Source organism: Oreochromis aureus, linkage group 12 (genome assembly GCF_013358895.1).
Source record: "Oreochromis aureus strain Israel breed Guangdong linkage group 12, ZZ_aureus, whole genome shotgun sequence".
In the NCBI taxonomy this organism is placed as follows: Eukaryota; Metazoa; Chordata; class Actinopteri; order Cichliformes; family Cichlidae; genus Oreochromis; species Oreochromis aureus.
The window spans coordinates 28530922-28557895 of NC_052953.1; the positions used below are offsets into that span (position 1 = coordinate 28530922).

Here is a 26974-nt window from a genome sequence, read left to right on the forward strand (position 1 = left end):
CTGGAAATCACCTAGTTGGTGAAAAAATTCTCTTTTGTGCAAACTTTGGCATTTTTCATAAATTAAAGAAATGGAAACAAATGATGTGTTTTTGTGACAGGCTGTGAGTAACAAAGTGCTTAAAGATACAGTTTAAAATTTGTTATTTGCTAAGATGTCTGTTAAGTGTAGACTAGGGCAACCAACTGTCCTCTTTTTTTGCACTTGTTGACTTGTAAAAGCCTGTAAGACATTTTTTATTTCACCATTCATTAACCGCACAGAGAAGGCATTGTTTAAATATGTTAACGTTTTCTTTAAGCAAACAGTATTATTAAAGTTCTTAATGACTGGGCCAAGTGTCCTGTTTTTTGGAAATCAAAATATCGTCACCCTAGTGTAGACACAACACAGGTTCATCCCTTGACTTAGGTGCCATTTTATGCTTGAATGCTTTATAGTTCAGTGGCTTAACAAACAAACAAAACAAACAAAGAAAATCAAACACATATTCCTCTGAAAATGGACACTGAACTGAACTGAAAATGAATGAAAAATCAACCAATCTCCAAAGAAAAAGCTTTAAAGAATTACACGAAAGTCTGGCTCCTTGCTAGCCAAATATAAACAAATGAGGGCTGACTCATTTTTGCACAGTACTATAGTCAGACTGGAAATCAGTGACAAAGTTTAATATGTTTTGTTTTTAATGTACAGAGAAATTATCTGACATAATGTATCCTCTTTAACGGTAAACCAGTAGGCCCTATATGCCACACACCTCCCCTATTTGAATTTGACTTCTTTGTGTTTTTATGTAGTCACTCGTGTCGCCTTTGGCAGAATTTCCAAGACTTATTAAAATTTAAAATACTATAATATTCCATATTTCACTTTGAAAAGTTTTTCTTGGCCCCGGGGATCCGAATTCAACTACCAAGACCCTAACATATGAAAAAAAAATGCATATTGTTACCACAGGGGGCAGTGTAGAGTCATAATGATCCCTTCAGGTGACGACTGTGAAAGCGAAGGTGTGCTTCAGGCTACAGTTACGAGAGTAGCTTCATAAATCAAACGGCACCTCGTATGCTGTGTATTGTTGTCTGTACTCAGAGTTGTTCCTTTAACGCCATTATTTCCCGTTTTGTCACTGCCGCCATAGCCTTCCTTGAAACATGAAAATAAAGTTTTATTTAAAAACAAAAAAAGGAACAGTCTCTATGACGTATTTTTAAGGCGACAGAAGGAGGGCGGTTTGAAACCAGAGAGGGAAAATATTTTTAACACGTTTAAAATACGCCAAATTTACTCATAAGATAAAACATCTGCGTGTTGCCATTTAAAACAGTACATCTGCAGGCTAGCCGTGCATAGGCTCTGATGTATTTTTACTTTTCAAACGACTTAGCTAGCGTTACATTAACTCGGTACGCCCGGTTGCTGGCTAACTAGCTAGTCACCGCCGATGTGATGTGCGGCTGCCGACTATCGTTAAAATTCCTCTCTGTTAAATGTTGACCGAGCGCACGTCAGAATCGATGTGAACGCTTTGAAGATGGCGAGTGTGCACGAAAGTTTGTATTTTAATCCCATGATGACGAACGGAGTCGTCCATGCTAACGTGTTTGGCATTAAAGACTGGGTGACTCCGTATAAAATCTCTGTGTTAGCGTTGCTGTATGAAATGACTGCCTCCAAGATAACACTGCCAGAGAGAAGGCGACTTAACAAGCTCATCCTCCCCCTACAGCAGGTTGGTTTTTATGAATGTCGGAAACTAAAACTACCCTAGAGCCTATCCACCTTGTTGTTGAAGCATTGTTTACCTTGGCTCACTGTGATCTACCAGGGTCCAGACCTGACTCTCGGCCAGTTCCTGAAGACTGTGGAGGAGTGTTGTCCACAGACTGCATATGCTGTCAAATTGAGGTAGAAATCGATCTTGTTCCATTTGATTTCATTCTACCATTTGTGAAAGAAAAAAGATGATGCTTTATGTTCACATGTAAAAATCTACACGCCAATGTCCTACTCAGTTTGTTGTGTGGGCCGTAATTAGCTAATTTTGATGTAAGTGGGCAGTGTAAAGAAGTTTAACGGAATTTTTAATCCCTGATATATCTGAGTATAAGGAAAGAAGTGCAATTTTAGCAGTAGCGCTCAATTTTTCTACATGATAAAGGAATGTTCTAGTGAATTAAAAGAAATCTGTCAGCACAACTCTTTTGGCTTTAATTGTAAGAAATAAATGTGTAAAATGGAAGAATAAAGCTTGGTAGCTCATTGCCCAGATGGCCCTGTAAATATAAAAAAGAGGATTTGTTAGGCCATAGAAAAAATCCTTTTTATTGTGGCTCATTGTAAGAACTACAAAAGAAAGAAAGAAAATATTCAAAAGCAGATAATGAAAGAAACAGGATTTTTTCTCTTTATCTGTTATATCATTACTTTTGGTTTAATATGAATGACCATTGCTGAGGTTTTTATCAGTAGGAAAAGCTATAAAACTTAGAAAAATACAGTCAAAAGTCCCACATTTGTGCCCTCCTTCACATATTCCAAAGCCATCCATTGGGCTGAATTGGAGTCTTTGCCATTTAAATTCTGGTCCCTGGGCCTTAGATTTCACTTCCCTTGGTGTAATATTAAAACGCAATAAAGTTTAAATGCTGATGTTGTAGTGGATCACAGTGTTGTTTCTCCTTTAAAGGCTCCATGAAATGGCAGATGGAGAGCTGAAAGACATGGAGTACTTCTTTTCTACTCTTCCCACTCCATTCACAGCTTTTGATACCGAAGCTTACAAAACTAGTGTAGTAGGTGAGTAATTTGCACCTTATTGCAGTCCTGATTATAACTCAGTGAAAATCTGATTTGAGAATTGTTAAAACTCATTGAAAAGTATTGTATTAAACAATATTTTCACGCCTTTTCAGGTCTTTTTATGCGACACATGCTTCTGGCCTACAACAAGCTTTCTTTCAGTCAGGTTTACAAGCTGTACAAATCCCTGCAGCACTACTACCACAGTCACTATGCCAAGCCTATGGACGGCCAGGTGCCGGCCTTGGTCGCAGACGACTCAGAGATGGACCTGACCAGCATTGAGGATACTGTAGGTGACAGAGTGGACAAGGAGGAGCTGGACACCCCACTGCACGAGTCAGAGCTTCGGTGAGTGAAAGTGTTTCAGCTGTGCCCTCAAACATTTTGGCATTGTTGTTTTTGAGTGGCGTCACCTCCTAATTTGTGTTGCAGAAGTGACAATACTCCAAGCAGAGGTCCCCTCTCACAAAAACAAGCAGAGTACTTTCTTGCCAGACAGGTGAGTGTTGATTATAAGTGGACATGAAACACTACATGTATTAATGCTAAATTAAGCCCTACTCTAAAAACTACATTAGATTTAGCTCTGTCTGTGAAGCCAGATTTAAGAAATAAGTGTTGAAAGTTACTTTTTTGTTTGGCTGAAACAGGAAAATCCACCTGTTAGTCATGCTCGGATGTGTTGATTTGCTGATTTATGTTTGTAGCTAGCATAAACTAATCTAAGTCTCTTAGCAGCAACCAACCAAGCCAGTGACGTCATGTTCTGCACTGGCACTAGATGGTGCTAAGCATGCTCTAAATACAAAGTTAAGGCTATGATAGTTTTTTAGAGTAGGGCTCCATGGTGTAAAGTAGCCGTGTTTCATGTCCACTTTAAGGTGGGACACTACACCTGCGTACACACTGTAAGCAATTCGCACATCTCCTTGAAGATGATTGCTGGTTGCTTGCACACAGTCCAAGTTCCAGTTGCATAGGTGACACCTTAATGTATTTGCTAGCAGGTCATATATCAATCAACAGTATTCTTCACTGTCATTGGTAGTTGTCTGGTAGGTGAGAAGGGTTTATCGTGGGCCCCACCCACTTCACGTCACCAGCACATTTTTTAACCATGATTAATTTAAGTCGTCAAGCTTTCTGTGGCCTCATCGTCACTGCAATCTGCTACCAATGTGTATACAGCTTTAGAGTCTTCATATCAACAGATTGAATGCAATAAATACATTTTTAAAATTCAGTTATAGTATTTACAGACGCCATGTTTAAACTTCTTTCTGCAGGCATACCTACTCAAGAATGATGAGAATAAAGCTCTAAAGCCCGCTGCTCTGCAGGAAGAGCTCAACAACATGCTGAAGTTTAATCCTGACTTTGCTGAGGCGGTAAAGTTCATCTCCTTAACTTTTCCTTACTATATAAACAGATCAGTCAGCGGGTCGGTGTCTCCTTCATTAGCTCTGTTTTCTCTCTCTCTCTCCTCAGCATTATCTGAACTACTTGAACAGCATGAGAGTCCAGGACATCTTCCTGTCGGCCCACAGTCTCTTACATTATTTTGATCGCCTCATCTTGTCTGGAAATGACGGAAAGAGCAATGGGGACGAGGGCTACGGTCGAAGTCTCCGCTACGCTGCTCTTAACTTGGCAAGCTTGCACTGTCGCTTCGGCCATTAGTGAGTACTAATGGAGGAGTTGGAGGAGTCCAAGTACATGGACAAGTTCCATAGAAAAGAATAAAAAAACAAAGATGTTTTCCCTTTTCTCTCCTGTTAGTCAACAGGCTGATCTGGCTCTACAGGAGGCTATCCGGATTGCCCAGGAGTCCAATGATCATGTGTGCTTGCAGCACTGTCTGGTACAACGGTTCCCACTTCATTATCTTCACTTCAGTGATTGTGCCATGATGGATTGTTAATTACGTCTGAATCTAACACGCTCTCCTCCATCAGAGTTGGCTCTACACACTGGAACAGATGAAGGGTTCTGACAGCACTGTGCTAACCGAGGATTCAGTAAAAATGGCTGCCCATTTCTGCCTGCCAGTGAGTGCAACATGAGGTGTCACATATGAATTCCTCTATTAAAGTGGTTTGGATCTTTATTATTTGTAAATTGCTTTGGCCCAATTTTCATAAGGAGGTAAATTTCTCAGAGAATGCTATGCAGAAAATAATTGGGTAACACACGAGCAGCAAAATATTATATTTGCTCACTGAAATTGACTTATTATTAGATTTTAAAACGTTATTAATCCTCTCCATTTACAGTATTTGGCATCTCTGGGCATTCAGTCATTGGTCCAGCAGGGGGCGACACAGGGTAAAACGGCACACAAGCTGATGGATGCCCTGAAGGACACAGACATTCTTCACTGGAAGCACAGTCTGTCGGAGCTGATCGAGATCAGCCTGGCTCAGACTACGTCCATATGGAGGATGTATGGAAAGAGGTCAGGCTCTTCACTTTGCCACCGTAACACACAGTTGCCACTTCTGCTCACTTTTGACTGCATACTAACACGCCAGCTTCTTAACCATTCATATTAAATCAAATCAGTGAAGTGGCTGAAATGCCTGATGTTGTACGCATGGATTCATATTTTGGACAGCCAGACATCTCCCGCACAAATTCGACTTTTCAAGTGCAGAAAAACATGGTTTTTTTGTAAGTCATTAACGCGGCCTCCTGCGTCTCCTGCAGCACGATGTCTCTGCAGCAGGCCCAGCTGCTTCTCAACATGAGCAGTCTTGAGCCAGTTAACTTCGGGGTCCAGCAGAACAACACAGAGGCCTTCGCTGTGGTCCTCTGTCACCTGGCCGAGCTACACGCTGAGCAGGTAACGCGTTTGATTTCATCTAGTCTGCCTGCTGTCTGCCCTGCTGTTGCGTATCTTAGACATTAAAGAAAAATTGACCAGGTCTGCTTTCGTGTTCTTGGCTGTAGTTCAAAACATAACTCACGATCTCATCTATCTCTGCTTGTGTTGCAGGGCCTGTACGGTGCCGTTTCAGAGATTATTCAGCATCTGAAAGAACAGTTTCCTCCTCACACACAGCATGCCAAGGTACATTCTCTGAACCACACTGTGCTTCTCAGTGTGGTTCAGAGAGGACAAAGTCGAAAAATAAGAGTTTTAAGTTTTCAGACCCAGAAAAACTTGTTCCAAAGCCTTGTTAGATATTTTTATTTTCTGGAAAATCACTGACACGTATCACAGAGTTTACTTGCTACTTTGTACATAAAAGGCTGTGCATGAAAGGTGGACATGGGCAGAAAAATGCCTGTATTTTTTCAAATGAGCCCACAGGAGGTGACGACTTCTGTGGGGGGAAAAAAAGTGTGATTGTAGTTATATCTGTGGGGAAAATATCGCTTTGGCTCACTTGATCTGTGACTTTAGTAAATGCTATCATGGTGTGTTTATAGAATGCATTTGCTGGTTTCAAGTCTTTCTGAATATAACGAGATTTTCTTGCAGTTTGTCCCCTTTAGTATCAGAAAGGGTGATGAAGCTGAGTATGCTTTAGGGTGGGCTTCCTCGTGTTAGATGCCTGCACTGTTCTTTAAATTCTCAGTCACATCCACCCGTCACTTGTCACGTCTGGTTTAAAAATGTCAAGGCAACAGCCAAAATGCTGGCTCGAAGCATTGAAACAGGAGCCTGCTTACCAGATGATGGTGTTATGTTGACTACCTCCATCTTTTTTATGTAGTCTGTGCTTTGGAAACAAAAAAGGGAAACAAATATGTTCTTTCAGCTTCTCAGCTTTACCATTAAATATGAGATTTAAAGTTGGATGAACTTCACCAGCCCACATTAATAATATAAGTCTAGCCTAAAGCGGAGAAGGCAGATGTAGTTACTCTGATTTTTAGCAGTAGTTCATGTGGAGGATTGTTTTCCCCATGATAATTATATTTTGCATCCTTGTGTCAAATAGCAAACTAATTACCATGTGTGTCACTTTCAGAATTTTTAATTAAAACAGTTGGGAAATAAGCTCTGGTCGTGTTTACTGATGTAGTTCTCCTGCTGTAACAACAGTTGGCTGTCTCTCTGTGGAAGACAGAATATGCTGTAGTTATAATTGTACACGCTGTTTTAATTTAAATGTAATATGCTACCAAAATGTTAAAGTAACACCTAATAATCAGAGTATAAGACAAAATTATTTATACGTCAGGGATTTCAGGGAGTCCAGTTAAGAAGAATAAAGCAGTGCAAACTCACTTTACCTGCTTTGGTAAAAATGAAAGTGGCAACAGGTGCAGTGGAAAGGCAAGAATTCCCAAAAAGGGAATGGTTTAGCCGGTTGTGGCCCCAGGCCATTGCTTTCTCTTTCTCCCTCTTGTGGGATTTTTTTTTTTTTTTCTCCATAGTTTTTCTTTGTTTTTCTTTTCACTGTTAGTAGCATGGCTCAATACCCTCAGTCTATTCAGGTTGCAAGAGTAGTCTACCTCCTCCAGGATGGTACAGTGCAGTGTGCAGAGTTTTGGGAATGCAGTGGATATCAGGGTGGTAAAAAGGCATGAACCCAGCAGCAGGACCAATGTCCCCTTCTTTATCCAAGGTGGAACAAAAGGAGCCCTACAGAATGATCTGCCATGGGCTGTCACACGTTTCTGACAAGACACAAATGGACTTCATGAGGGTGAATTGAGGGCCTGACGTCCTTTGTGCTCACAGCCCAGAACGATGCAGCTCAGTTGGTATTTGCCGGAGTAAACAAGAACGGACTTGTCTGTTACTGTTATCCTGTTATCTTCTCAGATTATGTTGGAGGCATCAAAACATTTTCTACAGTGTTTCAGACATTTCCATGTCTGACACATTACTCGGTGTGAACCTCATCTCATCTGTGAACAGAACGGGGTGCCAGTAGCAGACCTGCCTGTTCCCATTCATTGGTGTTTGCCCAGCATTCACTTTTTGTGGGTTGTCTTATTGTTGCCTCTCTAGTCCTCTTTCATTTGCACCAAAGCAGGTGAAATGAATTCACAAAGGTCTGTGCTTCCTAACTGGACAGATTAATCCCCAAAGTTTAACTCACTTTGTGTTATACTCTAATGATCAAGTGTTTTACTTAATCTTTCTTGAGCCGTGTAGAATTAGTCAAACAAACATTACAGAGTTAATTTATTCTGTAATTCATGGTATAATTTCATTTTAATGAAATTACTTTTCTGTGTCCCAAATGCAGCTCTGGATGCTGTGTGATCTGAAAATCCAGTTTGAGAGACATATGAACGAAGGGAAATATCACTTGGCAGAGCCTCTAGTCACAGCTATCACTGCGTTAAATCAGCTAGAGGGTCTTTACAGGTAACTCAAATAAGTGAATCTGCAGGCCTTCTTATAACATTAGCTGCCCTATACACTTTTCATTTGAGTTGTACAATAACTGTGTGCTCTGTGACAGGAAAGCTCAAGTTCTGAAGGCTGTCAACCGCAGCACTGAAGCATACCACATCTTACAGCAGCTGCAGGCTCGCTGTGAGAAGACTAAGTGTACAGAGATGGTTATCAGGTAGGACCCGGTTTTCTCATACTGTCACGCCTCCATTCAAATTGAATAAATGCACTTATTCTACTATCATTTATTTTTATTTGTCCAATCAAACTTTTTTAAAAGGAATTAAGTTCAAACTATACATCAATCTATAAAGATATGAAGATCCCAACATAAATGTAATTTGGGATTTATGCTTCAGAGATCACACAAAGTCATTTTATGTCTCTTTCAGAGTGATGCTGTCCACTGCTGAGCTCCACTGGGAGTCATCTGGCTTCTCCACAGCTCTTCCTGTTCTCCTGCAGGCCTTGGCTCTAGCTAGACAGCACCACCTCCAGTCACTGGCCTCGGAAACCATCCTTCACCTGGCCTTCACTCAGGTCAGCCGCAGCATTAAAAGAGACTTCACTTAGCTGTGCAAATACCAGCTTGCGTTAGTGCAAAAATCGCCACAGGGTTTATTTATTGCATTTGTTGTCTCTCGTTTCTGCAGCTGATGTTGGGGGTTCCTGAGCAGGCTCTGAATGTGCTGCATGAAGCCGTCGAGCCTATTCTGGCCCACAGAGCAGTCATGGACAAAGGTTGTGCCATGCTGCTGGCAGCCCGCTGTCAGATGGCGGTGGCTGGGTTCAAGCCAAACAGACAAGGGCAAGCAGGTAACACGTTGTTCCCCTGACACACCACCTCACCACACATATTGGGCCTCTGCTCATAGTGCTGCACAGTTTTCATCTACATTTGCATACTGCTGTTTATGTCCCAGCAGATTTGCGTTTAGCAGCTTCGGCTCTCGACACGCTAAACGAGGCCGCCGCCTATTTCTCCCAGCTGAACTGTAAGGAGCGGCTGCGGGACGTGCACTATCTGCAGGCTCAACTCCACCGCTCTCTGGGACAAATCTTGGAGAGCAACAAAAGTGCCATGCTCTTCCGGCTGTTGGACCAGGAGCTGCAATCGCCAGCACCGCCGGTCTCCATGCGGCTCTAAACTGCTCCCACTGCCCCATCAACAAAAACTGAACTGAATCACTGCAACTCACCACTAGATGGTGCTGAGTCTCTGTCCTGTGTTCTCCTAGACTAAAACATTTCATTTGTGGCTGTGTTGAAAGAGAGGTGTTTGTGAAACCTTTTGCACGAAGTACCAGGATGATAACTAAAAATGTCACATGACAGCAGCCATGAATTAAAATGAGTTTCCAGTACAAGAAGAATGTATCCATTGTTTCTTTACTTACAGATGCGAATTTGATGGTCCTAAATATAACATGTGCTTTAATGCCTTCCACCATAGCAAGTTAGTCTGACAGAAATACATGTCACGCACCTGTGTAGGTTTAAAAAAAAAAGAAAGAAGAAAAGTCAAAAGTTTAGATCAAAAGCCGACTCGTGGCGTCCTGATGCACCCGCTGCGTTTTGATAAATGAGGGTAATATCAGAGTTGGCGAGGAGATTAATGCATTCACTAGTGTGGATGATCCCGATTTTGCAGGAGGAATGCTGATGAAGCCAAAGGCCATATTAGGAAATCATATCAACACAGATACTGTGTATATAAATGCCACATTTTTCTGAATTGTTTGCAGCAGTTATGTTGATTTAATGTGTTCTGCCTGATGCGTAATACATTCATTATGTCGTGTGCTTCCTTAAGGAAAATAATTGGCTTCATCTTGTTTAATTTACATTTGGTCTGGCAAAGGTAGTCACAGGAAACACCTGCAGGAGGAATATCTGTGGTGTAGTTTGGGTACAGTTATGCATGTCTTTATCTTTTAGTGTTTGATTTGTTTTCTTTGCAGAAGTCACAGAAACTGTGTGCACACGCTAAAGTTCTCAGTCGTTGTGCTCGAACCCCAAAAATTCCTGTTGAATGAGTTTAAGTGGCGTGTTTGTCTTCCTGTACTTCAGTTGATAAACATTTCTAGCAAAGGCAGCCTTGTTGTCTATACAAATACCACAGTGCTGTGGTTATTGACACAGAGCCATAAAATACGTGTATTTACATGTTTAGCATAATTGCAAGTGTCACCGAGCAGACTTCATGGACCAGTTCCTCAATTTAAAAAGTGACAGTTTGTGTTATCATAGAGATTTGTAGCATGTGGCTTTCAGTGCATGCTTTTTTACCAGGTCAGAGCAGAGCAGTCTCCAAGAATAAAGGTAAATTTCACAAAAGTAAAACTAATAAACCTTTAAAAAAAAAACTTGTTTATAAGAAAATGATGCCATTTCTCCTTTTGAGTTATTTTCAGTCCTTTGCCTTAAAAGCCACACAGGAAAAAAATAAGTATCTAACTGATCCACTAAGCCTTAAATCTTTGTTCATTGTGTGTGTTCTACTACTCTATGTATCCATTCATAGTTTGTATAGTTGCTATATATAAAGTGGTAATAGAAGCAGTCCCTGCACCCCTCCCCCCACTCTGTATAAGGCTAATAAGTTGGCAGGTTTTGCTTCTTACTGATCTAGTGGAAATAATCTAACTGAATGTTGCTTTTGAGCCCTGTCAAGTCCCTGAGTGCTTTCCATCTTGTGAATGCCTGTCTAAGGTTCATACTTGTCTTACTTGCAATTTCCGTGACTCTCTTGCTTTGACGACTTTGCCTCCCCCAGAAGGGCATTAAAGAAGGCAGATACAGGTTGCAGGGTTACTCCAGGTCCAGCATCCATTATGGAAAGCTATCTTGAAAACAAAAATGCTTCTTTTTTTTCTGTTTTCAAGATTGCACCATTACCTTGGGAAATGTTATTCCCAGTGGGAGACAAAATTTTATTGCTAAAGTCAGGACAAAAGGGAGTCAGTCTGAAGGCTGATGTTGTCATTAGTCTACAGCCATAATGCAATTGACATGTAATGTCTTAGCACAACCATCCCATCTGTTTTTAGTTGGTTTCTAGCAAGTCAAAGAAGGTGTGCAATTAAAGAAAAAAATAGGGGAAAAAAACAACAGTAAAGTACAAATCCCTGAAGATTGTACTTCAGTACAGTAACAATGTATTTTCACTTCATTGCTTCCCGTTTCTATATAAAGACCAATACAAGAAGTTTGTGAAGGATATTCCAGATTTTTCCGGGTCTCTTGTGCTGTTAATCACACCAAATGCAAAGTGAAATTTCCCATTGTCTACTAGTATTTGGTCATGTTGGAAACCCTCAAATATTCACCCCTCACAGCACACAGGCTGAGGAAGAGTAGAGCTGATAATTGGAATCAAGCTACTGAAACCTCTTTTCACAAATTACTATCCTTACTGTTACCGTCCTGTGATTTCACTCACTTTTCTCCAAGTCCTTTTCTTTTACTCGTCAGCTGTATAAGGCTGATGGGGTATTGTTGTCACCTCACCAGACGGGTGTGTGGCCTGAACACACAATAACTGGACAATGAGGCAACATAGGCTTTTCAAATTATACCATAAGTGCATTTGCTAGGAGCCTGGGGGCTGGCACTAGCTATTTGATTTTTGTTTTTTTGTCTATCTAAAGGAGAAATTGAACCTTATAGTTCTACCTACTTTTCTTATTATCAATAACATCAGGAGACTCTATGTGACTCTGATGGATTGTTGCATCATAGTATTAAGCAAACCTTTTGGTATAGCTGAAATATTTTCACTTGCACACAATCTCACATCAAAGCATCTTGTTACACAGAGTTTGCATTTTGAAAAAATGTTGCTTCGCATTTGGTTTGAATGCACCATTAGAATCTGTGGATGCAGCTTGCTAGCCAAGTTTGCTATTAACTAATAACATAGAAATACACCCATGTGTGCTCATATGGTAAATTCTGACCCCCACATTGAGCTAACAATACCAACACTGAGGCTCTCTCCAAAACCAATGGCTGACAACATAGTGTCAGTCTTTTATATTGAGTCTATGGTTTATTAGGCAGCTGTAATCGAATGACTTTAAAAATGGCTGTTCAGTTAGTCCAGAGTTTCAGACTGAAAAGTCTGAGCAGCTGGAAGTTTGGTGCAGATATTTGTTGCCATCACAGTCCTTGTTTCACTGTGAGCTTCATAGTAAAATCTGTCAACAACTACTCATAATTTTCCCAACATTTGGCATTCAAGCATATTTTCCCATTATGATGTTTCAGTAACTCCAGAGATCCTCTTAAAACTTAGGCAAAGTACTTGAATTTGTTTGTAACCTCTGTAACTACTGACATTTCCATGAGGCTCAGCTGTAATTGTTGTTTGTTATTTTTTGGCAGATGTTATTATATTAGTATAATGCACCAAGAGAAGCGTAAACATTCTATCTCGCTCACATTAACAGGTCAGTATGAGTGGCATTTAGCTAAAGAACAACACTATAGCTCTATGTGCTTATAGTAGTTTTCTTCAGGTCTGGATGTTGATGGTTGTTGTTTGTTTTGTTTATTGATTAGACTAATATATTTATTAAAAATGAAAAAGAATTGATGATAGCGCTGGTATACAGACAGACAGATTCTTAGTAACACTGAATTTTGGGTCATTCTGACACTGAATCCATCCTCTGGAAAGCAAACTCTCACTAACCTGTGATTTCTTGCCAAATATCCCAGTTCAGAAATAGCACAGCTTCTGTGGTAAAATATAACATCTTTGTTCAAAATGTTTAATAACAAGCATGGCAACAAACATGGCATATGAACAATGCATGTTTAGAAAAATATATCTGCAAATGTATTTTTCAGAATACACTATACATCGACTTAACCTCTACTCGATATTAAACATTTACAAATCAGAAGTGATAGTGTCACGGTAGAAAACAACACGGCCAGTTTCCTTTTGAGTAGTGTCCATTTCAGGATCAGCTTACGTCAGGAGAAAGATGTAGGCAGACATTTGAGTAAAACAGGCAAACGACCTGAGATGTCTTCATGGTATACCTGCTTGCAGCTGTTATTTTTTTAAACCCATGCTTCTTTATTTTCCCTCACCAGTTTCACATAAACAAACCCTCATTTTCCAAACAAATTGTCCAGTAATTAACAAGAGTTTTTCCTTACAAAAGAAATGATATTACTACACCGACAACCTCCAACTTCTTGTTGAAACCTATGAACATTTCTTAATATGACATTCCCAGCGTTGGTTTATATTTGGATGTTTATAATAATGATGTGTCATACATGAACTGAAATGAATGTTCAAATGGTTTCTGCTTCAGTCCTCAAATACAACCCTGACCAGTATCCAGTAGTGATGATACAAGAGTCAAACTAGATACAACCTCTCATTTTACTTCAGAACACAAAATTAATGCCAAAAAAAAGAAATGAAGTAATGTTAAATAATTGAGTAAAAGAGGTATTGAAGTGGAGTCAATTTCCATGTTTGATTAAATTAATCTCAGAGAAGGCGCAGTGGCTGTGTCTCCGTAGCTTAAATAATCCTTAAGTCTTCAGTGCAGACACCGTTTCATTGTGATTCAGTCCGAGTGTCTTTGAGGAGACTGTCCCGCTGAGGGGAGCTGAGAAGAAATTGCAGGGATGCTCAGTATCCCGCTGGATAGCCTCCTTTCCTGGGGTCAGACTCTGCACAGAGACGCTCTCCCTGCCGCACCACAGCCTGGACCACAGAGTCTGGAGTCCTTAGCAGCTGGGTTACATGGTTCTTCTGGACCAGACCCTCCAGGACACTCTGGCATAGTTCCACGACATGCAAAAACATAGAGAGATAGTCTTGTGTAGGAGTTTTGGCTTTGTAATGCATAGCACATATGTGGAATAATTTTTTACCTTCCTGACTGCTGGCACATGTGTAAAAGTCAGTGTGCATAAATCTGAAACTTGGTTGAGATGAGTAATATACAAAGAAACACTTGATTCCCTTTCCCTATTATCAAATCTGATTGCTATGTGTTTTTAACCCTGCTAAGGGGATGTCTAAAACTGTGTAGACCTCCATAGTGTCCAGAGGATGAATCCTTGTGACTCTGGTGATGCTATGGCTTTTCTTTCAGTGCAAGGTCTGATGACCAATTGCCAATTTAGGGAGACTGAAGGCCTCACAGAAAGAAAAGGAAATAAAAAATCAAACACTTTCATGCCCGAGTCATCTTAACGGTCAGAATCCTCGGAGGTGGGCACAGAGGAGGAGTAGCAACAATCTTTCACTCTAGCTTCTTAATCAACCAAAGATGGAGACAGAGTTTTAATTCATTTGAAAACCTGACTCCTAATCTACACCCTAATAAGAAAAATCAAAAAACATTTTTATTTTTTGTTAAATTTCATCCATCTCCCCATCCATTCTATCCGATTTGTCAGTGTTTTTATCTGTTTTGGTGCTCACTTCAATTATAGTGGGTGATTTTAACATCCATGTAGATACTGAAAATGACAGCATCGACACGGCATTTAATCTATTCTCTCAAAATGTAAATGAGACCACTTTTGATCTTACTCTGACATGTGGCACAGAAACTGGACATTTGACTGTATTCCCTGAAAACCCTCTTTTGTCTCATCATTTCTTAATACATTTAAAATTACAATAAGGAATTACACAGTGGGGAAAACGTTTCATTACAGTAGATCGTGGCTGGGGCGATCGTGGCTCAAGAGTTAGGAGTTCGCCTTGTAATTGGAAGGTTGCCGGTTTGAGCCACGACTTGGACAGTCTCGGTCGTTGTGTCCTTGGGCAAGACACTTCACCCGTTGCCTACTGGTGGTGGTCAGAGGGCCCGGTGGCGCTAGTGTCCGGCAGCTTCCCCTCTGTCAGTGCGCCCCAGGGTGGCTGTGGCTACAATGTAGCTTGCCATCACGAATGGGTGGATGACTGGTTGTGTAAAGTGCTTTGGGGTCCTTAGGGACTAGTAAAGCGCTATACAAATACAGGCCATTTACCATTTAGATGTCTTTGTAAAACTGCTGTAATTAAGTTTAATATCTTCAACACCGTGTGCCAACACAACACAGAGCAGATACCTAAACTCTGCTCCCACAGTGGTTGATTATTTTCTTACAAGTGTAACATCCTCACAGCGTACAACTCTAGATAGTGTGGTTCCTCTAAAAAAAGAAAGCATCAGATCACAAGTGCTCGACTCCCTGGTGTAACTCACAAATGCACAATTTAAAGCATGTAACTGTCAGCTGCAGAGGAAATGGCATCTCATTAACAACGAGTTTGTTGCTCTGTTTTGTAAAAAAAAAAGACTGATTGATCTTTCTGAGTTAATTTCAATAATTACTTCCTATAAACCATCGACCTGTCTATTAGGACCCATTAAGACTGCTCAAAGAAGTCTTACCGTTAATTAATGCTTTAATCTCAGATATGATCAGTCTGTCTCTGTTAAGGGGCTGTTAATGGGCTGCATGTGCTGGCAAGTGTCACCTGCTGCTTTCCATCTAATCAGGACCAAATGATGTAGTATTTTGTGTACATTTCAGGACAGCTGTTTTAGTTTAATTTGTCACATTTGATAAATGTGAAAAAAATAGATGTAAAACAGCTAACAGATCATCTGCAGAGGAATTGTTTATTTGAAGAGTTCCAGTCTTTATTCTGAGTTCGTCACAGTACACAAACAGTGCTAGCTTCTGTATAAATGATCCTTTTTATGGCCTGTTTGACCTCAATGCAGCATTTAATACTGATGTCCATAATATTTTATTACAGAGATTATAGTGCACTGTAGGTAGGTAGGGATTCCTCCTTAGACAATAACGTTAATTTTGGTGTTCCACAAGGTTCTGTGCTGGGATCAATTCTGTTTACATCATATAGGCTTCCATTTCATAACATTATGAGAAGGCATAGCATACATTTTCATTGCTATGCACATGATACCCAGCGTTATCTATCCATGAAGCCAGATGAGACACACCACACTGAAGGAATATCTTAGAGACCTAAAGGTCTGGATGACCTCTGGTGCTAAATTCAGATAAAACTGTGGTTACTTGGCCCTAAAAATTTTAGAAACATGGTCTCTGACCAGATACAATGAATGCCATTATCTTGGCCTCTAATTACACTATGAGGAATTTTGGAACAATTTTTGAGCAGGATAAGACCTTCATATATTAAACAGATACATCAATGTCAGGACTCTGTGCAGATCAGTTGAGTTCTTCCATACCAAACTTGCGCATGCATGTCTTTATGGACCCATGCACTGGTGTGCAGTCATGCAGGAACAGGAAGGGGCTATCACTAAACTGCTTCCACAAAGTACTGTTCTCCTGGCAAAATCAAACCCATACTCGTCCATGACAGAGAAGCATGATTCATCACTCCAGAGAACACTTCTTCACTGCTCTAGAGTCCAGTGTTGGCATGCTATATATCACTGCATTCAACACTTTGCCTTGCATTTGGTGATGTAAGGCTTGGATGCAGCTACTCGGCCATGTTAACCCATTTCATGAAGCTCTCTACACGCTGTTCTTGAGCTAATCTAAAGGTCACATGAAGTTTAGAGGTCTGTAGCAACTGACTCTGCAGAAAGTTCGCAACCTCTGTGCACTTTGTGCATCCGGTGACCCTGCTCTGTGGTTTTATGTGACCTACTTCTGAGCTGATGTTGTTCCCAGTCACTTTCACTGTGTTATAATACAACTAACAGTTAACTGTGGAATATTTAGTAGCAAGGAAATTTTACAACTGGACTTGTTGCACAGGTAACATCTTGTCATGGTATCACACTGAAATTCAGTGAGCTCCTGAGAGCCACCCATTCTTTCACAAATGCTTGTTGAAGCAGTCTACATGCCTAGGAGCTGGATTTGATATACCTGTGGCCATGAAAATGATTGAAACTGGAATTTAATGATTTGGATAGGTGAATAAATACTATTGGCAGTATAGTGTAGGGCTGCTTTCTTGCATTTCAACAACATTTGTAATATAACATCCTGTCTCAGGGTGAACTCTTCAGTGGAACCAACTCTGTGTTTGGATTCATGAAACAGAAAACTTCTGTACTTCTAAGATTAGGCTTAAAATTTTCCATTTTGATAAAGCTTATAGTTACGCTGTAATAGCCCTGGGCTGCTGAGGGCTTCCCACAATGAATGGAGGTTTTCTTGTTCACTTACTTCTACACCACTCTGCATTTAATCATTAGTTATTATTAATCTACTGGCTCTCTTTCATAGTGTGTCTTTTGCCCAGCCTTGCTCCCCTCACCCCAAACCAGTCACAGCAGATGGCTGTCCCTCCCTGAGTCGGGCTCTCCTGCATGTTTCTTCCTGTTAAAAGGCAGATTTTTCATCCAGCTGTCACTAAGTGCTTGGCCATAGAGGGTTGTCAGATTGTTGGGAGTTTTTCTGTATTATTGTGGGATCTTTACCTATAATATAAAGCACCTTGAGGAGGCTGTTTTTGTTTTTTGGCACTTTATTTAAAAAATGATTTGATAAATGTAATTGAAATGAATTGTTTTCACTTTTTTAAGGCTAAAAAACCTTTTTTTAAAGGAGTGCCATGAAAATCAGTACACACGTTCCTACATGAGGAGGATTTGTTATAGCTCTAGTGACCCTTGTGTTTTGAACTTTGAACTGTTTTTCTAGTCAAAGATTCATTCTTTATACTATACTTTTACTACATACTATATACTTATACTATACTACATTCTATTATACTTGCCACTACACTCAGGTAAGTAGCCAAATGCTGCACTCTAAAACAATAAATAACTATTGTAAACAGTATACCATCTAAGTATGAGCACAGCAAATTCATTCTCCAAAATATGCATAAACATATTGCGGTGGGGTGTGGTTTGTGACTAAGCTGCAGAGGAGGGGTGGAGCAGTGGGTTCAGGGTGTATTGTCAAGGGAGGCTGAGTCACACACCTGACCTCATCATCTTATCACGCGTCCCCTATTAAAGATGTTGTTGAGACTTGAGGAGGAGGCTGTGTGTGCTACAGAAGCAGGACAGCTGGAAAGCTGCAACTTGGAAAACTGGTCAATAAAAGAGGTTTAAAAACTGCAACGCTGCTGTCGTCGGATCCTCGTTGTCACACATATTTTTGTACTTTTGTGCTTGATCCCGTTTTAACATTTCAGGTGTTTTCACAGCAATTTTTATAGTTATAGTACACTACTGGTCACATGCATGATACATTCATACATGCACATTCTTTGCTTATGATACAACTGTAATACTGCTAAGCTATTTTGCTGTCTGTGTGACCCACCTTTTCAAAGCCCTGCTCCACTACTGTCATATTTGGGTTAAGTTGATTGTGAAGTCGTGGCTCTGTCACGGCTTTCTTTAGGTCATAGTTGAAAAACAAGGAGTTGAGGATGACCTGTTTTTAGGTAAGAAAAATGACAACATGTATGTGAGGTTTCACATACCCAAATCAACATGAGGGTGATGCATTTGAATGAATTAGACTTACTAATGCTGTGGCTGTGGTGATTTTTGTGCCCCCGGATGCTCCTACAACCATCTTCACTTGGTTTTCTTTGTCAAATATGATAGTAGGACACATGGAAGACAGCGGCCTTTTGCCTGGAAACAGATTGTAAAAAGGAGGTGGATTTTATTCCCTGATAGTTTTAGCAAAGTCATGCTGAATGTCAACAACTCAGCTCAATCACATCATATTCTATTTGAGATGCCACAACAAGCCGTGACCCACAGACCCACAGAGTGAGAGAAGAGATTAGCTTATTGTATGGCAGCAAAACTGGGATGAGTAAAAGGCCCTCCTCTGAGTCATCCTAACCAGAGGAAGAATCTAGTAACACACCTATCTTTGAAAAACATGAGGCTTAATTTAGCAAACACTGATATCCATCAACACTGACTAAAGGTCACTGCCTCACAGGAGATTAGAGAAGTACAAGTGTGATAACTCAATTCAGCCACACCTGGTTGAATGAAGTTGTTGGGCGAAGGGGGGATTCCAAACCCATTGGTCATGTATGGAGAGCTGAAGTCATCCATTTCATCATTAAAAATGATCCCGGTAGATCGAGACATGACTTTTGAACCAAAGCTGGGGAAATAAAACCATTTTTTTTAAACCTTCACTCAGTGCGCTACATTGTAGGGAAGACTGTTAATTTACATGCATGGCTTTTGAGAGGCACATTTACTGACTTGATGTCAGCCTTGTCAGAGAAACTCACTATAGATTGATGGTGCTGGTTGCTGCCACAGCACTTCCATCCTCAGCAATGACTGACAGATGAGCTGTCCCGTGGTTGTCTGGAACAAAATACTCAGGCTCATAGTAGCTGTCTGGGTGGGTCGTGTCATCTGTAATTTTGCTCCTTATGCCATCAGCAAAGTAGTCTGAGGTCATGTTTTGGATTAGCTGAAAAGAGCAAAACAAGTCAGTTGAAGAGTAATCCCATTAAAGAGTTTCCAGGAGACAATTTTATGGCCACAGTGAGAAAAATTATGCTGTAAATGCTCAACAAAAGAATAAAGAGGATTATAGCATGAGCCCTTACATCAGTAATGTTGAGATACCGAGGGTCCCCCAGTCTGCTCCTCTTGGCGTAAGCAAAACGAAAAGCCTCTACAATTCGATGGTACGTCAGAGTTTTCTTCTCTGCTGTAGAGACGCTTGTGTCTGAGAAGTTGTACCCTGCAATATATCCACAGGAAAAATACATCTGGAGCGAATGACAGTCAGATGACAAATTTACTGGCCTGATCTGATCTTCTCTGTTATTGTGCTAAAAGTCAGTGGCATGTTATTAAAAACTGCAATACAAATAGAGTAAACGTGCAGGCACGCACCCCTCCAACTTCATATATGAACACATTCAGTGCTCAATTTAAATGAATGATGCCACTTTTATTTTGAAGCATGGCTTAATGATTCTCTGCCTGAGCAGATGGAGTGTTGATGGTAAATTAAATTTGGCAGGCAGAACTAAGCAGCAGCTCAGTTTTCTACTTCCAAAGAAGGGAGAGAAACATTCCAGAGACAACCCGGGGAAACCTGACATCCTCTCTTCTGCATGGCTGCACAAACACTCAGCCAGGCTGCTCACCATCCACTATGTTGAGTATGAGTGCCAGCACAGGGCCACTGGAGGGGGCATCTGGGACATGTATGGTGTATTCCCCGACGTGCAGCTTCAGAGGGTTCTCATTCAGCACGGGCTGGTACTCCAACAAATCTTCCAGGGTGATGATACCACCTGGAACCAGTACAGAAGTGTCGTGGTGAATTCAATAGGAGGAGTAACAACTGAAGCATCTGAAGACAACAGCGGATGAGGATACAGCAGAGCACCTGCCGCCTGGATGTCCTCAACGATGCTCTGTGCCATCGTGCCGTTATAAAACACATCAGGCCCCTCTTCTGCTATTCTTTGGTATGTTTCAGCCAGCTTTGGGAATCTAACAATATCATTCTCCTTCAGGATGTTTTTCTGAGAATCACAAAACACCTCGCTGAGAGAGGGAAGAAAAGAAAACATGTATTAAAGAATATTAAAGCAGAAATTGAAACCTTTAAAAAGAACTGCTGTGGTAAACAGCAATGCACCCGATTATCAGAGCAAGATAAGGGTGCAGAAATGAAACACAGACACCACCGAGTAATATCTGAATAATTCTCACAAAGTGGTTTTTATATATATATATATATATATATATATATATATATACAGTGTTGGGAAGGTTACTTTTAAAATGTATTCCATTACAGAATACTGAATACATGCCCCAAAATGTATTCTGTAACGTATTCCGTTACGTTACTCAATGAGAGTAACGTATTCTGAATACTTTGGATTACTTAATATATTATCATGCTGTTTACAACTACATGAATGTCCTATTGCTGTGATTTATTACTGTTACTGAAGGTCCGCGGCACCGAAACGTAGTAAAGGGACCTCTGGCTAATACGTCCGGTTCCCTGTCGGGCTGGTAGCCGAAAACTAGCTTTACTTTGTTGTCTGGGTCAACTTTGCTTGCGGGAGACAGAGAGAGGCGTTGAAAGGCTGCTCCAACGGAACTTATTTTTTCCGGAGGAAAACACGAACACAGTGTACAGTTGAGTCTTAATAGCTTACTTACAGCTGGGCTCGTCAGGCACTCTTCTTGGCTGCAGTGGTTATTATTATATTTACATGCTTCCAGCTCCCGTTTTTGCTCCGTGACAGCTCGGACTTTTCCTTTCTCTCCCTCCCTCGCTCACAGACACATAACGGGTATGGCAGTCCATTCTCCCTGCAGCACGGACTACACTGCCCATCAGGCTACATGCTTTAGAGCTATGCCTGTAGCATTCTGCCTTTTAGCTTAGCACAACAACAACAACAAAAAAGCGCTCTCTCACCCAGGAAACACGCAGAGAGAGAGCGTCACCCTGTAACCATGGCAACCGTAACGCTGCCGCCTGGAACAACACAACGTAGCTGTCAAACAAACCCAAATAATCCTGACCCGCGACAATATGAAACAGGGAAGTACCGCCGTGTAATCCATTTATTTCACCAAAGTAACTGTATTCTGAATACCACCTTTTTTAAACGGTAACTGTAACGGAATACAGTTACTCATATTTTGTATTCTGAATACGTAACGGCGGTACATGTATTCCGTTACTCCCAACACTGTATATATATATATATATATATATATATATATATATATATATATATATATATATATATATATATATATATATATATATATAAAGGCATTGTTTGACACGGAACACAGTTATTATAGATATTTCATTTCTCTCTAACATTTTGATTCATTTCGATTTTGGTACCTCTGTCATTTCTGCTAAAGCACGCCTGTTATGCTCATTTCCATGTTCTTATTCTTGGACTCTCTAAAGTAGCTTTGCATGATTCACATACACCCTGGACAGAACTAAGAAAAATGAAAAGCCAGTCTGTGGGAGGGCTAACACAGAAAGACAGACAAGCATTCACACCTACGGGCAACTTAGCATCAGCAATTAACCTATCCCTACTAACTGCATGTCTTTTGACTTTGTGAGGAAGCTGGAATACCCACAGAGAACATGCAAGCTGCCAGATGGTGGATTTGAAGGTAGGACCTACATCTATGGAGCTCATTAATTCAATCTAGTTCATTTAATCTACAAGCAATGAGTTATGCTTTTAGAAGAATTTATGTGTTGAAAATGTTTCTGAAATCTTGTAAGCCACTGGCTGAGACTCTAGGAAGACTTTGTTTTTATTTCAGTGAAATAAACAGGGTCAGCCATTTATTTGGCTCGGTGTCTGGGGTAATGATGAGGCATTTATCATTAGATGTGCTGCTGGGTGGGTTGCTTTACCTCCAGCAGCAGCAGATTCAGACAACTGTTTTCCCCTGTTTCTGGTTTGATGCTGAACTAAGCTAAGATAATCTACTACAACATTGTATTAGGCGACTGGCTGTAGCTTAATACATGCTGGCATAAGCATAGTATGTTTTTCTCCTCTAACTCATAGTAAGAGTGAACATATTTCCCCAAATATCTATTTCTTTCGGTTTACAGTGTATTATTAAGTATTCAGATATGAGGATATCACCCTCACCACATGTTGGCGTCTCCTTGAATGGAATCCTTGCTTTTGAAGATTGCATGAGCCAGGGCTTTTCCAATCGGAAATCCGTCACGAGCCAAGGCAATGCTGGGCTCAAACAGCTCCTTCCATGGCAGCCGGCCATGCCTTTTGTGTGCCATCTCATAACCGCGGATCTCTCCCGGAATGGCTATGGACAGTCCACCTGTCACGCAGAAACAGCAGTACCACTGATTTGAATTTCACAAGCTCTCTCTTTCTACCCATTCTCTGAGGGAGGGACCACCGTGCTAAGAGACATCAAGATAGTGCGAGATATCTATCGATAAAGAGTTCTCATCCCAGAGCTTTTAAACAGGGGCAAAGGAAGGTGTAATAAGGTTGTTAAGAATGTGAGAACATCTGACAAGAGCTCGATGGACTCTAAATCCCTGTTTGATCTTGGGTAGCATCAACAACCTTAGAGAATTAAATGAAATCTGGTCTACATTTGGCCAATCAGCGCCCAGGAAATACTCCAGCAGAGCACAGCAAGGTGCTACCTGTGCGAGAAAGCTTAGTGTTGTTCCCAAACATGTCTTCAGTGGCGTTCATGGGTGCAGTCTCCCTCGCATCGATGGTTTCCACCTTTCCTGTTGAGTAGAAAACGAGGACTGATTGATCGGTGTCTCCTTGGATGTCTGTGCTGGCAATTTCTAACTAATGAGGCACGCTCACCTGTGGAAGCGTTATAGATGACAAAGAAGAGCCCTCCTCCGATGCCCATGCTGTGAGCGTTCAAAAGGCCAACGCACAGCAAGGCAGCGATGGAAGCATCCACAGCAGAGCCGTTTTTCTTCAGAATGTCCCTGGAAACAAGAGAATACACTTAACAGCTAAGACGCGGACAGAAGAGCACGGCATCTGCTATATGTCGTCTTACCTCCCCACTTCCGAGCACTTTCCAGCATCAGCAGCCACGGCGGCCTTTGAGTAGAAGTGGTCTGAAGTGGGAGGTGTGTTTTTCTTCCCCAAACCCATGAACACCCCCAGGAACAGGCTCACTGCAGCCACCAGAAGGACCACCAGACCAGCAATCAGGGACTTCCCAACCATTTCTCTGCCGAGGGGGGGAGGGGGAAATCAGCACACCTCGGAAAGACACCGGATTCTTCAGCTCAGAAGCAACAGTCTTCTCCTCCAGACATCGCCTATCATTATTTTTTAATTGGGAACCAAACATTTACATACGTTTAACAATCTGAAGCAAAAAGAACACCACATTTTTATTTCACTCACCTTTGGTTTGTTTGTTTCACAGACTCATTGGAAATGTTGGACAGAACAGAAGGAATGAGCTGACTCTGACTGAGCCTTAGCAGTAATGACAGTGTGTTTTATATAACTAACTAAAGTCTCCGCTGATGTGTGCTGTGTCATCTTGGTTTGTAGGTGTGACTTCGCTCGGGTGTCACACTGTGATTCTGATGAGCAGTCCTTTCATATGAGCCATGCTGGGTTTTTTTTTTTTTTAGTGAGAAGAAGAAAAATAAATGTGTATATATATGGAGAGAGAGAAAAAAAGGCATAGAGGAAGATGAGAGGTGGAAAACAATCACCATCAAAGCTTTCTGGAGTGCCTACTGTGTGTGTGTGTGTTAGCTCTTGGGGATGTTGGAAGAAAAACAATACGGTTTTTGACATTCTGACAGAAAAAAAAAACACATTTGCAAACATCCACATTCAATTCTTTAAAAAAAATCTGAATTTGGGTGCTGCAATCTATTATTTTCATCATATTTCTCTCTCCAGACAACAGCTGCTCTTCCCATCATTCATCACTTTGGAGTGAAGCTCTCAAGTTTGTCTTTCTGGTGCTCTATAACCTTCCATTTCACTCGGATATCAATCTGCCAGGTTTGCCAAAGTGAAGGTGAGAGTGATCTGTTTACAGATGCAAGCAGCATTCAGCTCTGACTCGGGGCTCTGTGTGATTGGCTCGGCCGGCAGCGTTGCCATGCTCAGTAACCGTGTCACATTCTATTTGGCTTTTTCTGCAGGCGTCCTCAGACCGATTAAGATGCCTTCGCCTTCGCCCGGGAGCACAGGTCCAAGCTGGCAGCGTCGGTGACGGTAGCTGCTGAACAGCAAATACCCTTCTGTGGTACCTCGGCTAATCCAGCGTGCACTCCTGTTGCTGGGCCACACTGATAAAGCGCTGTCAAAGGAGCCTGTGGTCTGCTGCTGCTGCTGCTGCTATGATTGTCTCTAAATCTAATTACTATATCCTGTTCTGGATCTCCCATGTTCAGAGCCACCCCAAGAGAGGGGGGTTTGTTCAGCAGGCAGAGCTGATTTATAGCAGAAGAGAGCAATTACATTTCTGTTTAGTTACAGATCACAGAGGCCTTGCTTCCTTCAGTTTTAATGCAAACGGCGCTGTCACTGCACCGGGGTTGTTGTGTGAAATATCAGCTGGAGCTCTTTTCATATTTTTATCCGTCAGCTTAGAGGCTTATAGGTTTCGTTCTGACTTTGCTGGGAGGGATGCACTAACACTACCCACCATGTTTCCCTCCAGTTGTTTTTTGTACAATAAAGAGGGAGGCTTGTTTATTCCTGTATACGCAGCAGCAGATCTGATGACACGCTGCTGTTGTTCCTCGGCGACAGGTGAAACGCAGCCTGCAAAAACACTGAGAGCAGAAAGGTGATGTAATGTGTTTTTATGGGCGGCTGCGGTCCTTTTAATGATAGGGACGCCACAGACAGACTCCGGGATGTGTGCTGCAATTAGGAGTTGGTAGCTAAGCTGCTTCTGTTATAGCAGCACTGTACAAATGAGGGAGAACAGAGGCCACCCAAGCTTTTTTTGTTTGCAACCTCTTACAGTGTAAGTTGTACATGATCGGGTCAAATTTAAGACAGTGCGCAGTGTTGGGGGGGGGGGATTTTTGACTGATTTTGTGAGTTATAGGCCAAGGGGTACAATTTGAAGTGAGGGTATCGCTGCTAGGTGGAGAGCGAAACTGAAGGCCACAGCCACTACTTTAATATGCCCACACAACAACAGTGAAACCTGATGGGTGATTTGTGCACAAATTAAGAGAACTGGAGTTACATTTTTTCTACACCAGCTGTTTTTGGATATATGTATGAGGACAGGGAGCATAGGGTGAGGTGTGCAATAAGACTGAAAGATGGGTTCAAGGTGGGAGTGAGAATCGACTCTAAGACACTTCTTGTTTGGAGCGCTGATGGGCAGGCTGATAGATGAGGTCAGGCAGGAGTCTAAATGGACTGTGATGTTTGCAGACAGCTTTGTGATCTGTAGCGAGAGCAGGGAACAGGTGCAAGAGAGCCTGGAGACGTGGAGGTATACTCTGGAGAAAAGAGGAAGGAAGTTCAGCAGAAGCAAGAAAGAATACATTTGTGTGCATGTGAGGGAGACGAGTGTAACAGTGAAGCTGCAAGGAGTAAGGATTATGAAGGTGGATGAGTTTAAATACCTGGGATCAACCATTCAAAAGCAACGGACAGTGCACAAGAGAGGGGAAGAAGAGAGTGCAGGTAGGGTGGAGATTAGTGACAAGGGTGATATGCGACAGAAGAACAGCAGCAAGCATGAAAGGGAAACTATACAAGATGGTAGTGAGACCTGCTATGATCTTTGGTTTGGAGACAGTGGCACTGACAAAAAGAGAGAAGGCAAAGCTGAAGATGCTGAAGATTTTTTGGGGTGTGACGAAAACGGATGGGATTAGAATATCAGAGAGAGAGCTCAGGCTGAGCAGCTTGGAGATAAAGTCAGAGAGGCAAGGCTGAGATGGCTTGGACTTGTGCAAAGGAGGGATAGTGAATATATTGGACAAAGTATGTCCAAGATGGAGCTGTCAGGCAAGAGGAAAAGAGAGAAACCACAAAGAAGTGAAGGACATGCAGAGGGTTGGTGTGACAGAGGACGATGCTGGGGATAGGGCGAGATGGAAGCTAATGTTCACTGTGGTGATCTATAGGAGAAGAGGCCAGAAGAAGAAGAAGTTGCTTATTAAATATGAGTCATCATAATATAATTAGATGTGACAGTAGTAAATGGCCACAATAGAACATTACTATTGAGCCTACACGGATTCAACAAGCAGAACAAAAGCAATGGTCTCAGTTTGCCAACCCCAGAA

The 26974-nt window shown here is 41.5% G+C and overlaps 2 protein-coding genes and 1 long non-coding RNA gene across 4 annotated transcripts; 2 read left to right on the forward strand and 1 right to left on the reverse strand.

Annotated features, from left to right (window-relative positions):
- The first annotated feature begins 996 nt into the window (after positions 1-996).
- Positions 997-11242, forward strand: anapc5 (anaphase promoting complex subunit 5). 2 transcript variants are annotated; one of them, XM_031738019.2, is made up of 17 exons: positions 997-1735; positions 1832-1911; positions 2693-2802; positions 2919-3156; positions 3241-3307; positions 4095-4196; positions 4297-4487; positions 4588-4669; positions 4764-4856; positions 5082-5263; positions 5515-5650; positions 5804-5878; positions 8016-8137; positions 8235-8342; positions 8560-8707; positions 8821-8983; positions 9091-11242. In XM_031738019.2, the coding sequence occupies exons 1-17, from the start codon at positions 1538-1540 to the stop codon at positions 9312-9314; spliced, it is 2319 nt and encodes a 772-aa protein (XP_031593879.1). In that variant the 5' UTR covers positions 997-1537; the 3' UTR covers positions 9315-11242. The 2 variants fall into 2 exon arrangements, with proteins under 2 accessions (XP_031593879.1, XP_031593880.1); XM_031738020.2 differs by having other exon boundaries at positions 1001-1735; positions 9094-11240.
- A 1677-nt stretch (positions 11243-12919) lies between these two features.
- ggt1a (gamma-glutamyltransferase 1a) lies at positions 12920-23912 on the reverse strand. Its single transcript, XM_039621019.1, is given in 11 exon segments — positions 12920-13973; positions 18491-18810; positions 19173-19300; positions 19434-19621; positions 19761-19897; positions 20310-20459; positions 20555-20715; positions 22830-23022; positions 23360-23449; positions 23535-23665; positions 23740-23912. Coding segments are annotated over 11 exon segments (1818 nt in total). The 3' UTR covers positions 12920-13826.
- Positions 22053-25701, forward strand: LOC120443103. The gene is made up of 3 exons (XR_005615140.1): positions 22053-22335; positions 24609-24729; positions 24857-25701. It is a non-coding gene; the product is annotated as an uncharacterized LOC120443103 (long non-coding RNA).
- The last annotated feature ends 1273 nt before the right edge of the window (positions 25702-26974 follow it).

What these genes read in the sequence shown, in the direction of transcription:
- anapc5 (XM_031738019.2), top strand. Translation starts at nt 1,538, where the DNA reads ATGGCGAGTGTGCACGAAAGTTTGTATTTTAATCCCATGATGACGAAC. An exon ending in CTGCACGAGTCAGAGCTTCG is followed by an intron (nt 3,157 to 3,240) that starts GTGAGTGAAAGT and finishes TTTGTGTTGCAG; the next exon opens with AAGTGACAATACTCCAAGCA. An exon ending in CCGAGCTACACGCTGAGCAG is followed by an intron (nt 5,651 to 5,803) that starts GTAACGCGTTTG and finishes CTTGTGTTGCAG; the next exon opens with GGCCTGTACGGTGCCGTTTC.